Source organism: Notamacropus eugenii, chromosome 5 (assembly GCF_028372415.1).
Source record: "Notamacropus eugenii isolate mMacEug1 chromosome 5, mMacEug1.pri_v2, whole genome shotgun sequence".
Taxonomy (NCBI): Eukaryota; Metazoa; Chordata; class Mammalia; order Diprotodontia; family Macropodidae; genus Notamacropus; species Notamacropus eugenii.
The window spans coordinates 324,038,471-324,052,968 of record NC_092876.1 but is presented as its reverse complement, the minus strand read 5'-3'; the positions used below and the strand labels follow the sequence as shown (position 1 = coordinate 324,052,968).

Here is a 14,498-nt window from a genome sequence, read left to right as displayed (position 1 = left end):
ACAGAGCAAATAGCCAGGAAATCTACAAAATACTTGGCAGCCAGGGTCAGTTCACAAATGATTTGGAAGCCTGAGTTCTCAGCCTCTGCTGGTGGAGAGAATTTATTGGAGGCAGCTGAGGCTGTGGGGAGGAAGAAATTATCATAAATTAACCAAAAAAGAGATGAAGGCAAAGCTCATAGAAGCCATGTTCAGGCTCTTCTCTTTCTGAGCCATTTTCTGCAAAAGACTGGCTTTGGTGTGAGGATGGAATAGTCCTAGAAAAAGAGTGAGCCGCCATGCATGTTAGTGTGCCTTTCTCTCCCTACAGCTTCCATCCCCATTTGGCCTTCTAAGACTGAAAAGCAGTGGGTCATCCCTTTCCCCTCTCACCCACTATTCACTTCCATGCCCATCCAATGAAGGACCAGGGGCTATTTGCTCCTTGAGTGGTGTGAGATGGATCTTCCTAGCTCTGCCTCTAAGACCAACAGTTTGGGGCCAAAGGGGGGGTAGGGAGGGTAGGGGGGGGTCACATTGCTCAAATTTACAAACTTGACCTCTGGATCAATCTCAACATTCTTTCCTTGCCCAGGAACAATGGGAATGAAATGCCACAGCCAGGCAATAACAAAAGCCCCCTTCCTCGGAGAACAGAGACCTCCTCTCAGGCGAAATCCCATCTCTCTCCTCTCCCTTCGCCCATTCAACATGCTACATGCATTTGTCCCATGAGTCTTTGCTTGTCAGGGCACTGCCTTCAAGAGGGAGAGCTGAAAGTTGTATTTACTCACTGAATCATAATAGTCACAAGAATTGAAGCAGAGTCCTCAAATATTAAACTCTGTAGACAGTGTCTATAAGTTTCTCTCTTTTTCTTTTTCCTTATCTTGCCATTTTCCCCAAACCCAGCTGTCACTTCCCAAGGCCAACCCTCAGTAAAAGGCTGACATTGGTCAGGTTTATCAAGAACATGCCTTGTAAATTGGAACATCTTCTAAAGGACCAGTGTGAGCCCTTTAAAATATTATTTACCATGTAGACAGTTCAGGAGCATGTGGTGCTCATACTCCTGTATTTGTCTGCTCTTACAGGTTTGTAGCCTTAACTTGAAATTTGGAGACTGTCAACATTCTTTCCCCAGCAGTAAAGGAGCCACATTTTTATGCTGCATTCTCCAGTTGGCTTTACTGTTTTCCCAAATGTATCTAGGCTCTTAAACTAATACTTGGTAATAATCAATAAAGGATTTTTGACAACTTTTAAAAGTATTTAAGGCAAAGGAATATTTTCTAACAGGAGCACTTTATTAACTCAAATAAATATATAGAAGAGTAACCAAATAGCTAGAATAGGAGAGGAGACTATTCAAAATATCGCTTAGAATCTTATTGCTAGAATTTGGAATATTCTATTAATGTGTGCTTCTTGCTTGCCTCATTTAAAGTTTAATGCTCAAATTGACTTGTTATTTCAAAGTTATAATGTAGATAAGTTGTTTGAGCAAAAGAAGGAGAAAATCTTAAGGATCTAATGGTATTCTTTGCTAAGTTGGGAAGAAAAGATAGCTTTCCTTTTCCCTCTTATTCTATCTGTTCCTTTTTCCCTTTAACTCTTCTTTCCCTATTCTTCAACCTTCTTTACTTTTATTTTAAACTATTTACTAATCACAGAAACACGGAAGTTACCTGTAGGTCATGTATCTGTTAACTTCAACAACTGGAACACAAATGAAAATGAAGAAGAAAAAAAAAGGGTCTGGTCATTTAAAATAAATGTCCAAAGTGGATGCTCTGAGTTGCATGTACCTACTCTTACTATACGTACAATTAATAACATATTTAGTACTCATATGGGGCTTAGTAAGCTTTACAAATATCTCATTTTGTGCTTTCAACAATCCCAGGAGATGGTGGTGTTATTATCCTTGTTTTATAGGTGAGGCAGCTGAGGCAGACAGAAGTTAAACAACTTGCCCAGAATCACTCAGGCATTAAGTATCTGAGGCTGGTTTTGAACTCGGATCTTCCTGACTCCAGGTCCAGTGTTCTATCTACTATACCATCTAACTGCCATCTAACAGGCTTACATATTTGATTCTTTTATTCACATATGAGAGGCAGAAAACTGGACAGGTAGAGTTTACTAGTGACAGATACCAGAAAAGAAAGGGGAAACATAATAGCTGACAAGGAAAGAGGAGACAGAAAAACTATAAAAAAGCAGCCATAAGCAGAGTAGACTGGTGTCATTTAGTCTCAGGGCAAATAGCCCCTTCACACTTCAGTACCCATCTGAGGGTACCACTCTACGACAACATAGTAGAACAAGTATTAATAATAATGATTCTGAGTAACATGATGAATAATATGATAACATCAACAGAAGTTAGACCATCAGTCAACCCATGAAGCACCTCCTAGGTGCCAACCACTATGCCAAGCACAAGGACATCCGTAGAAGAATGAAACAATTTCTACTCTCAAGGATCTTACATTCAAATGAGGGAATCTGTCTTTCTATCTGTCTATCTATATGTCTAATCTATGCTATGCTGATTCTTTATATATAATATATAGATTTTTTATGTGTAGTAAAGAATATTATATATTCTTTAGCGTATCCTTTCATAATAATATCTAGCATTTATAATACATTTTACAATGATTATCTCATTCGATGCTCACAACGATTCTGGGAGGTAGACGCTATTATTTTCCTCTTTTTACAGGTGAGGGAACTGAAGCAGACAGAGATTAAATTATTTGTCCAGAGTCACACGACTAGTGTATGAGGCTAGGTTTAATTCAGGTCTTCCTGACTCCAACTCTACCATTCTTTCCATGATACTACCTCTCTGTAACTGTATCTGTATCTATATCTATGTCCATGCACGTATAATATATGTATGTATATATCCTATATTATAGACACATTTGTGTTATTTATATATATATATGTAAGGAGTAAAATATAAATAAATTGAATATATCAAATACAAAGTAGTTGGGAGGAGGGCATTAGTCATTAGAAAGATCAGGAAAGATGTCAAGATCTACATCTACTTCATGTAGAATGTGGTATTTGAGTCATATCTTAAACTGTTGGTCAATCTATTCTGTTAAAGAAGTCAAAGAAAGTATATTTTCAAAAGATTTCTATTAAAAATAAATGTTTTGGTGCATGTTTTGGTGCATGTAATAGTAGACTTCAGCCCTCTAGAAATGTCATATTCATATGGATTCCTTCCCCAGTGATGTTGGATGCAGTAGACCTTGACAAATGCTATCTTTAACATGGTGCTAAAATAAATACATTTAGCATCATCCATTTCTCAGGGTGATATCCACCTGTAGTGTCAGGGAGTAAATGGGGGTCTGGCCTTAGATGCAAGAAGACCTGGATTCAAATCTTGTCTCTGACGCATACTAGTTATGTGATCATGGCCAAGTCATTTAACTTCTCAGGGCCCTAGGTAAGTACTGGACCACAAGATACTGGCTATGTTGCAAATCTGCATTTTTGGAGGGATCTTCCTGGAAGGAAGGAAGGAAGGAAGGAAGGAAGGAAGGAAGGAAGGAAGGAAGGAAGGAAGGAAGAGATGAGAAAAGAAAATAATGTTAGAGCTGAAAGTAAACCCTAGAAATCATTTCCTCTAATCTTCTCATTCTGTAGGTGAGAAATTAAGGCCCAGAGTTGCTTCAGTAGAAAGGTCTTAACTAAGGTCACATAAGCAGAACTCATAATTATGTATCTCAAAAGTATCTAATATTGTAAAGAGGTTGCAGATCAGTTATTGAGAAAATGTTATCCCTTCCTTTTGGAAGAGAATGAAGGAGGAGACTGGGAGGCTTTGTGTCATCTAATCCCGATTATACCTCTGGTAGTAGGGAAATGTGCCTGTTGGGGGAGCTCTGAAGGTCCAAGTTGTGTTGCCATGTTACAACTGAAAATAGTATCTCTGAACCAGAGGTGGCTGGAAATCCCCAGTTTTAGTATGATGTGGAGTTAAGGCACTCAGGCCTACCTCACTGAAAACAGCCTTGAGAGAGTTCAGCTCCTGATTCTCCAGATGTATATGACTGAGGATCTAAAGGTAAGCTATTTGCTTTACCAACAATTCCTAAGATTTCTTTAAGCAGAAAGCTGCCTCAGAGCATATTTCTAATAGGATTCAGTTTACAGGAATTTTTTTATATGCAACTAATTTGGGAATCACATAAAATGAAGCAACACAAAAATAAACCTGCCACCTCTTTTATAGGCCAGGTTTGAAAATATTTAAAGACAAGTATTATATTCCTCTCCAGTCTTTTCCCCTGTCTTCCTGCATACTCTTTCCTCTCTAAGTTTTTGTGACATAACTGTCTCCTGGTTCTCCTCCTGTCTGACCACTCCTACATTGATCATACATATGATAGAGCCTAACGAGAGGGATCTGTCCTGGGCCCTTTTCTCTCTCAACAACACTCCCTCTCTTGATGACCTCATCAGCTCCTATGGTTTTGATTGTCATTTCTATACTGATGATCCCCAGATTTATATACCCAACCCCCTGCCCCATCCAGCTCTCCAATAAGTGTCAATCCTACATCGGCAATTGTTGGTTGGATGAACTCATTAACTTTCTCCCCAAACCTTTCCCTTTTCCAACTTCCCTGTTTCTGTTGAAGGCCCCATCATACTTTTTCAGTATCCTTACTTCATAATCATTCACTCCTCATTCTCATCCTTCCTGTACAATTAGGGGCCAACACTGGCCCTTTCTTCTTTACAACATTCTTGCATCTGACCTCTTTTTTGCTCATGGGGTTACCACATTAGTTCAGGGCCTCATCAATTCTTGTTCAGATTATTACAACTAACTCAGTCTTCCTGTCTCAAGTTTTTCCTCATTCCAGTCTGTTCTCTTCACTGCTACTGCTGCCAAAGTGATTTTCCTTAATTGCAAATCTGACCTTCCCACTCCTCTACTCAGTAAACTTCAGTGGTTCCCTATTGCCTCTAGAATCAAATATATACTCTTCTGTTTAGCTTTTAAAGTCTTTCACAGTCTGGACCCAACATATTTTTCCAGCCTTGCTGGATATCACTCTCCCTTCTGACTCTGATCTAATCAAACTGGCCTGCCTTCTGTTCCTCACACACACACACATCCCTCCAGCTCCTTTCTCTGTGCCTTTGAGAGATTGTTTCTCGTGCCTGGACTGTACCATCCCCACTCTACCCCATAAAATCCTTTTCTGCTTTCAAATCATAGTTCAGGCTCTACCTTCTACGGAAACTTTCAATTTCTTCAAGCTACTAATACCCTCCTTCCTTCATTGCCTGCAATTGAACTTCTTTGTATTACTTTCTATTCTCTTTCTATTTAGTTTGTATATACTTCTACATCTACTTTGTCTTCCCTTGATCATGAAACTTTTTTGGAAGAGTAATAGTTTCATTCATTGTATGCATAGAGCCTTGAACAGTGCCTGAAACATAGTAGGTACTTAAAAAATCAATAGCTTTTTCTGTATGTGTGTATACATACACACATATATATTTCATATATATACATATATGTACACACACATATATGTGTATTTCAAAAGATCCTTCAAAAGTGTCACAAGTTACACTGTTCGGATTTCTTCTTTGGATTAAAGAAGACAAGACTATTAGAAAGGGATAAAACTTTTAGCTTCAATTAGTCAGTCAATCCACAAGCATTTATTAAGTGCTCACTATATGCTAGACACAGTGCTAAGCACTTGATATACCAAGAAAGGCAAAAAGACAGTCCTTCCCAAGGAACTCACATTCTATTGGGAAGGTAGCATGCAAAAGAAGTGTACATATAAGAGATAGTTTAAATTGAAGGTAATTGAATACATTAATATAGACAACTTACTAAGAAACCTGAGGAATTTATTGTGATGGAGGAAGAGGTCACAAAGGTCTAGAGTATGGGAACAGACTAGGATGACAGAACTAAGCAGAAAATGCTGGTACCAGCTGTGAGGGTGGCACAACACAGAGGGCACTAGCTTTCTGTGTGTTTACAAGTAGGGTGAAGGGTAGACCTAGAGAACAGAGCAGATGGTGAGTAGGTCACCAAAAGAGAAAGTAAGAGGTGGAGCAAGCCTGCTGACTTCGAAGTTGACACACTCTCCTTTAATTAATATGTCCTAAGATTTGAGGCCAGCATAACAAAGGGATAAAGTACTAATTGCTTTGCTTTTCTTTTCCCCTTCTCCAGCCCCCTGGATGTGTTCTAGGAACTCAGAGGTAGGGTGAGAAAGGACTGATCCTCATAGCTGGGATCTTTAAATAGATTTGGAAAACAGCATAGAGATTATAATGTAAGTTCATGGAAGCTGATGAAGTCACCAAGTGAAACTTGGTTCTGGTTAAAGTCTTGGTCTGGTTAAAATAACCACTCATGGTTATTGAACAGGATCTGGATGCAGATCTACAAAGGCTAAGTAGGAGGGGGTACTGTCATGTAAATCTAAAGATGATCAACAGTGTCAAAGACTACAGAGAGCTCAGGAAGGGTGAGGATGCTTATGTCTTTGGAAATCTCAGGGTCCACGTGGCGAGACAAAAACTAGCATCCATGAAAACAGCTAACAGTATAAGATAATACATGATCCAGGACAACACTCTTTCAAGTACTGCAGGAATTCAGATTCTTCCACTTTTCTAAGAACCTCTCTAATCTTTAGGGATGACCCTGCCTGGTTCCTGTCTGGACTAGCTTGGGAAGGTGTGGCCAGATGTCAGACATTCCCCAAATAGTCCTCTATGTAACCTCCCTATAACTGGGCAGTTGACCTGGGTGGAGTCATCAACTCCAGAGAAGCGATGAACCAGGATCTTTGAAGCCAGGACATCATTTACATTATGACTTAATTTTCTGCCTGAAGGGAACTTTCAGGGTTTTATCTGGACCATCCTTCTCCAGGCTAAATCATTCCAAACAAGGAATTGTCTATCCCTGTTTACTGCTCAAGATCTCCAAAGGAAGTAACTCCACAACTTCCCTTGTCACCACATTAGAATTTCTCCTTGCCTTCACAGGCATGGAAGGTCTTTCTGGGTCTAATCTAAATCCCTGCAGTTTAGATTCATTCCCTTTTGTCTTGTTCTTAATGGAAACAGGAAAGAACTGCTCAGAGTCTGTTAACACCCAATTACAAATATCTCTTGGGTAGAAAGGAGCTGTGGAAATTGAAGGTATTAATCACATATATAGTTATACTTACATATGTATATATTTATTTGGGAAGGTTAGTTGTTCAGATTCAACATGTCTAGCTTCTGTCTAGAAGATGAGAGGGAAGTATATTAGTTAAGAGGCAGCACAGCGTAGTGGACAGATATTATGAAGACTTAGTTTGGTTCTGCCACTGACAAATACTAGCTTTGTGACCATGACCATGTCACCAACCTCAGTTCCTGAGGAGTTTCTCACCTGCATTGGCAGAGGGAGTTTCCATATTGGGAGATGCAACATACAGTGGAATCCTGTGTGTTTGTCCTTCATTGCTAAAGAAGACCATGCCATCAGAGAAAGAATGATATGACTTGCACTTTGTTTTGAGTGAGGGAGGGCTGTGCAGGTCACCAGCCTCACTTGTCCTCCAGAGCCATCTGAATCCACTGACCAGATATTCATCAGGATGACTGAAGATGACCCAGAATGAGGCGATTGGAGTTAAGTGACTTGCCCAAGGTCACACAGCTAGTGAGTGTCAAGTGTCTGAGGTGAGATTTGAACTCAGGTACTCCTGACTCCTGCACTAGTGCTCTATCCACTGCACCACTTAGCTGCCCCTAAGGGAATCCTAGGTCCAGATCAAATAGATGCATATATACATGAATTAACTCCTTTAATTTGGAAATTGTAAATAATTTAAACAGGGCTGGGTTAGTTTTCCTTTGCACTAGAGATAAAGAATGAATTAATGAGTAATGGTGGTCCATGGCAAGGGGTGTTCAAGTTATTTAACATAAGCTGTTTTCAGTGCATTAGCACCATCAGCATGTGAGGAACAATGTACTAATGAACAGTAAGTATTCTGTTTATTAAAGCAGGTCTAGCATGAATGATTCTTGGAACTACTCAGTAAAGTTAATCATAGTTACTGTGCATACTTCAAAGTGAAAAACTTAATTAAAAATGTTACAATTTGGAATTTTCAAACTAAGCCTGACTTTTCCCCCTCCTCCCAGAATCATCCCTTTATGGCAAATCTGAATTAATACAGTCTGTCTGTGCTTTAAGCTTGGGTGTCTATCTGGGCTCTTGATGAACTCACTAAGATGTTCATATTGCCTATAATATTATTAATGCTATAACTACTATACATTACTTACTTTTGCCACAGTCACCAGAAACATGAACTGATGAGAGTAAGTATCAAATGATGTGAGGAGGTTTCTAGAAGCAGTGTGCTGTAACATAGTGGTGTCAAACTGATATAGAAACTAGGCCAATAAACCTTTCATCATATGTCTGTAGGTACATATTGACTTAGAAAACCACATATTAACATTATCTATGTTTTATTATATTTTAGTTTCTTTTGTAAAATATTTCTCTATTACATTTTAATCTGGTTAGGGCTCACTCAAAAATGGCCCGCCCTGTGATGGTGTGTTTAACACCTCTGGTGTATCAGATCAGGTGCTGGACTTGATTTAGGAAGGACTGGGTCCCAATCCTACCTCAACAGTAGAAACAGTGTGAACCTTAGAGTTAACTCCCTTAATCTCCCTAAGTAACAATTTCCATATCTATAAAGTGAGGATGATAATAAAAGCACTTTACAGTGTTGTAAGGCTCAAATCAGATAACTTATGTAAAGGGCTTTGGAAGCCTTAAATTGCTACACAAATGCCAACTTTTATTAATATCATTAAGACTGAACTGGCACACAGTGCCATGGAAGAATTTTGAAAGTGGAAGAATTTTGGAAAATGGAAGAATTTTGAATCCTTGACTCTTCCTGGACCATACTCTTCCATTTCCAATTGCTTTAATTGCCCATCAGAAGAGTTTAAAGAAGACTTGGAGTAGTACGTGAGTGGGACAAGAAAGGGATGAGTTGAAAACGAAACCTGATTTACCAGAAACTAACTCCTTTTAAACTTCATGTTTGTCTGACACTCAGCATTCCAGTGATGGCAGAACTGAGACTCTAGGGCCATGCTGCATAATGGAAAGAACAATGGACTGGGAAAAACATAGAGCTAGGTTCCACTTTTGGTTCTGCCACTAAGCTTTGCCACTTGGGGAAATTCAATGAACCTTTCTGGGTCTTAGTTTCCTCATCTATCAAAACAATTACAAAATTTTTAGAGTCTCTGCAAGAAAACATTGTATCTCCTTGTGGTTTCCTGACTTGTAGCCCAGTGCTAGAAGGTTTTCCACTATTTCACGTGGCCTAATTAACAGGTTATCCAAAGCTCTACTGCCTTTCTACTCCCCCCACCTCCCATTTCCTTGGCATTTTTTATTTCTCTCGTTTTATTAATTTCGTTCTACAAATATTTGAATGCCTCCTTAAAGTCATGAGAGCAGTGGATAAACAAAGATGTCTAACTAACTTGGCCCCTGCCCTGGAGGAGCTTCCTGGTCCAGTTGGGGAGACAAGACAGTAGGAGTATAAATAACTGCAAGGCAAGACTGTATATACAATTGCTAGTTACCTAGTAGCATTCTCAGTCTTTGCTGTGTTCCTTAGTACTTGTCAGTGGGTTGTACCAAGAATGTTCTTTGGTCATTTGGTATGTTTATGTGTTCTGTCTCTCCAAGCGGGCCTTCCTTCCTTTCTAAGAAGGCAGGGGGCATCTCTATTTCTCACTGCCCCCACCCTCCTCCTATACAGCCTTATCTAGGGCTTTGCAAATACTTCGCCCTAAAGCTGCTGCTTGCTTGACTGACTGCCTGGAACGATGAAACTCTCGATACCCTGTCGGTCAGTGTTGCCAGATTTGGGTTTTAAATCACTGCCTGGCGTGGGCGCCGGGTGTAGCCGGGTAGGACTGCAGCGACATTGCTTTCAGGACTGAGACGTCTGACTAATGCGCACAGGCTCTCTTCCGCAGCAGATCGCTGAGTGCTTAGCGACGTCTAGCAAATAGCCCCGAAGTTGGGTCCCCCCGGGGCCACAGGGATCCCCCAAGGGCTTGGGGTTAGCGTCTGAGCGCAGAAAAAACACGGCTCGGGGCAGAAACTGGGGCAGATACCCGGTGTATCTCTAGGGCTGCTGCTGGACACAACCTTGCGCATTTTCTTCCCCAGGGTTCCGCTGGCAGCGAAGCCCTTCTCTGCAGCCCCTTCGATCTCCCCCCTCAGCTTAATCCTTTTCTTTTTAAGTGACTTCTGGAAGTTACTAGAAAGCCGAACCTCTGCCTGCTAGCTTCGAGTCAGGGCAGCTTCTCTCGGGGACCCTGGCTTCGGGGTGTCTGGCAGAGATGTCCGCAGCTCCGCAGTTACAGGTTAGACACGGGCGGGGGGATCCTTAGTGCAGCCTGTCTGCATTTTGCCGACGCCATCACCATCATTATTGTCGATAGCATCCTTAATATTATTTTGCAAACGCCATGCACTATGGAAATTAACCACTTCCCCTGACACTTCCAATCCTGGCTCTTCTGCCTGGGTGGCTTTGCACTTGCCTTGCAGGAAACGAGGCTTAGGGGCGGGAGAAGGGGGCACCCAAGCTGCTGAGCAGCGTCCAGATCTCAAAGCTCAGTCAGTTCTGCTGACCACCTCTGCTGTCTGCCTTCTCCAATCGCTCTCGGAGAAGGACGTCTCCTCCTCGGTCCTAGGCACTTTGGGAAAGACAGCAAAGGAATACCTGCCGCCCCCCACCTCCCGCCCTCTCCCTCCTCCCCATGCCCCCGCACCGCATTTGGGCACCTCGCCCAGCCGCTGGAGCGGGAATGCAGACCTGAGACGTGCCTCGGTTTCCACCGGTGGAAGCCAACTTTGCTTCCCCTCCGGACCTCCCCCGCGGTCCCTTCGCAGCCTCAAGCTGCCGTAGCTGCTTCTGCTGCTGCAACCGAAGCCGAAGGAGGGTTAGGCGCTCAGATCCCGGCCAAGGGAACCTCCTTAGCGGAGCCCCATGATGTCAGCTTGCATCGTGCAGCCGACGGGCGGCGGTGGGGACAGGGACGGGGCTCCGCAGTCCGCGCGGCTCTCCGACGGCAGCGCTGGCCCAGGTTCCGGCGCCTCCTCCTCGTGCAGCCCCGGCTCCTGTCCCGAGACCCCGCTACCTCCACCACCTCCTCCGCCGCCGCAGAGCCTGTGGCTCGAGCTCCGACCCGCCTGCATGAGGACCCAGCAATGTCCCAGCGAGTCGAGCGGGCAGACCAGCGGCGAGATCTGCACTAGCAGCAGCAGCGGCGGCAGCAGCGCCGGGCTGTCCCCGGGCTCCGATTCCGACAGCAGCGGGGTGGTGTGCGGCGGCCGGGGCGGGGGCGGCGGGGGGATGCGAGGAGTACTGTCCCGGTACTGGAGCCTGGAGAGTCTGCACTCAGCCACTGGTAAGCGCCCGCTCTACCTTCCTTCCCTGCTCTCTCTGGTTCTACCTTCTCCTTCCCCTACCTTCTCTCTGCTTCCCCATCCTTTCCTCCTTCCCTCATCATTCCCTTCCTTTTTTCGTTTCTTCTTCCCGTTCTTCCTTATTCCTTCTCTCTTCTTCCACTCCCCTTTTCCCTTCTTCATCCCCTCTTCCATTTTCCTTATTTCCCTTCCCTTTCCTTCCTCCCTTTTCCTTTTCACTCTCTTTTCCTTTCCTTCTCTTTTTTCTGCTGACCTTCGTGGCTCTGAGCAGCCAAATTAGGTTAGGAGAGCTGGTGAAACAATTTGGGAAAATGAGGAAGCATGTGTATGTTTTTAAGGTGAGATTAGAATTTGGTCAATTGCATCCTTTATCAGAATACAGATTGGGAGCGTGGTTGAATGGATCCACAGATTTTGAACCTATGAGCAAAGGTAAAGGTTTTCCAAACTCTTGATGTGGGGTGGGTATAAATGTACATCCATACCAGCCACCCAGGCACTGGGATTCCCTTAACTGCACGGATGCAACTCTGCGGTGGGGTGTAGCACTCAGGCAGAGAGAGAAGCTGGCCAGTTGGTGAATTATCCTTATTTATTGCCTGAGTATGAGACACATTTTAACCTCTCCTGAGAACAGATAGCTTTTTAGGCTTAGACACGATCCCAGACATAGTGGTTTTCATTCACGTTCACATTCCAGAGGCCAGATTGTAGCTCCTGGCTCTGGTATATGTATACTAGAACTAGAGACTAGAACTATGTTGCCCTGGCTGATGCCTACCTGTATATACCATATTCTTTGCCTGTAGAAGAGGGCTTTCTTCTTTGGTTCCAGAATTCTTGAGAAGCTAGAGTAAGTAAGAAATATTGTGAAGAGCTGTTAAAGGAGATGATCCTGATAGTGGCTTTTTATATAGTCAATTCCCCCATAGAGTTAAGTACTAAGCTGGTGTCTTTATAGTTAATTTTCTGCAATCAGTTAATCAACAAGTGTGAATAAGGCGCTATTATACTAGGAAGAGCACTGGATAGGAGTCAGACCAGATGGAGATCCCAACTCAGTAGATGTACAAACTTTGGAAAAAATCACAATAATTGCTCAGATTTGTATATGTTTTAGAGCTTGTAAAATATTTTCTTTACAGCAACCCTGTGATGTAGGTAGTATAAGATAACTTAATTTCCATTTCATAGATAGAATTTCCTGTGGGTAGAAAACTCAGTCATAGAGAGGTTGAGTAAGGTACCCAGGGGGCAAGCTTGGACTTGAGCCTGAGATTTTTGACTTTAGGGCCAGTGTGTTTGCTGCTGTACCCCAGAGTACTCCAGGCTTCAGTTTCTTTATTTGTAAAATGAGGGGACTGTACTTAGATGCATTCTAAGGTCCTTTCCAGCTTTGCTATTCTCTGAATCTGTGACAGTTAGCACTCAAAGTCTAACTCAAAGAAGGTCCCTTAATATCTCCAACTACAGGGAGGGGAGGGAAAAAGCATCTATACAGTGCCTACTATGTGCTAATTGCTTTACAAATATTATCTCTCTTGATCTTCACAATAACCCTAGTAGGTGGATGCTGCGAATTATCTAAATATATAATAGATTTTACAGTTGAGAAAGCTCAGGCAGACAGGTTATGTGACTTGTCCAGGGTCACACAGCTAGAAAGTATCTGAGGCAGGATTTGAATTCAGGTCTTCCTGATTCCAGGTCTAGTGCTCTTTCTGCTACCACTTAGCTGCCTCCAGGTGCTGCAGAATCTTAAGATCCAGAAAGGATTCTAAAAGTTCATCTTGTCATCCTTGTCCTTTCTACAACTTTGCTGACAAGTGGCTCTCTCCTAAGGCAGTCCATTCCAGTTCTGGAGAGCTCTTCTTGATAGGAACCTTTTCTTCATTAATACCAGTGATTATAGACTACATTTATATGTTTACATACATAACCCCTCCAAATCCTCATAATAATTTTGGGAGACTATAGGCATTATCATTTTTATTTTATAGATGAGAAAATCTGAGGCCCAGAGAAGTCGAAATGTTGCCTATTGTCACACAGCAGCTATTAAGTATGAGAAGTGGGAAGCTTCTCTGTAGCTTCAATCCATTGCTCCTAGTTCTTCCCTCTGGGGCCAGGTAGACCAAGTCTAATCCTTCTTCAAGTCTAATGCCTTCAAGGTGGCCCTTTAAATACCTAAACAATCCTCTTCTTGCTTTCCTCCAACCTTCTTCCATCTTTTCTTTTCCTGAGAAGAGTTGGGATGATAAAATACATTTGAAAAGTCACCTAACAGCAGAAGAAATTAATGACGATAATAATTCACACTGATAAGATTTTTATGGTCTTCAAATAAATTCCATCCCTTCCTCCATATCAGAGAGGATGGAATAAGTGAACCCATCCTTTGCCCTCTCCAATCTCCTTTTTTAATAAGATCATAGATTTTGAGATGGAGAGGGTTTTAGAGGTCATCGAGACTGACTCCCTCATTTTATAGTCGAGGAAACTGAGGTAGAGAGAGGTCAAGTTGTTACTTGTCCAAGGTCAATCACTAGTAAGTGTCTGAGGCAAGATTTTATAGTCCAGGCCAAGTCCAGTGCCCTATCCAGCATGGAGTGCTGCCTGAACTTTATTCATGAAATGTCCTTTACAGTTATTTGGTCATAAATCATTTTCATATCAGTTTCTCAGAATTTGTAGAGCATCCTTGGCCTCTCTACACATACAAGAAAACTGTGGCCCTAAATGGCTAGCTAAACTGACCCGGGTCATGTAGCTGCAGATCTGGGCCTCACCTTCTGTTCTTGAAGTTTTTAGGTCCTTCACTGTGGGCTTAGGGCCCAGGGATTTTTGTGCCTCCCACCTGATGTGGGAGAACTGGGCTCACTCTCTGGGCTCCATAGGAGTTCAAAGGGTGAGGGTGAGGGTGAATACAGGGTCAGGCTCTTGACTTGGAGAGTTC

At 42.5% G+C, this 14,498-nt stretch overlaps 1 protein-coding gene across 6 annotated transcripts in view; it reads left to right on the top strand.

Annotated features, from left to right (window-relative positions):
• ARHGEF4 (Rho guanine nucleotide exchange factor 4) overlaps positions 1-14,498 on the top strand; it is a 501,611-nt gene that overhangs the window by 277,122 nt on the left and 209,991 nt on the right. The window contains exon 1 of one of the 6 annotated variants that reach the window (XM_072613491.1): positions 9,209-11,523. The exons of the other annotated variants lie outside the window; for them this stretch is intronic. Within the exon in view, the coding sequence (XP_072469592.1) occupies positions 11,103-11,523 (421 nt within the window). The 5' untranslated portion in view covers positions 9,209-11,102. Of the gene's footprint in view, positions 1-9,208; positions 11,524-14,498 lie in introns of those variants that run through there. 6 annotated transcript variants of the gene reach the window in all.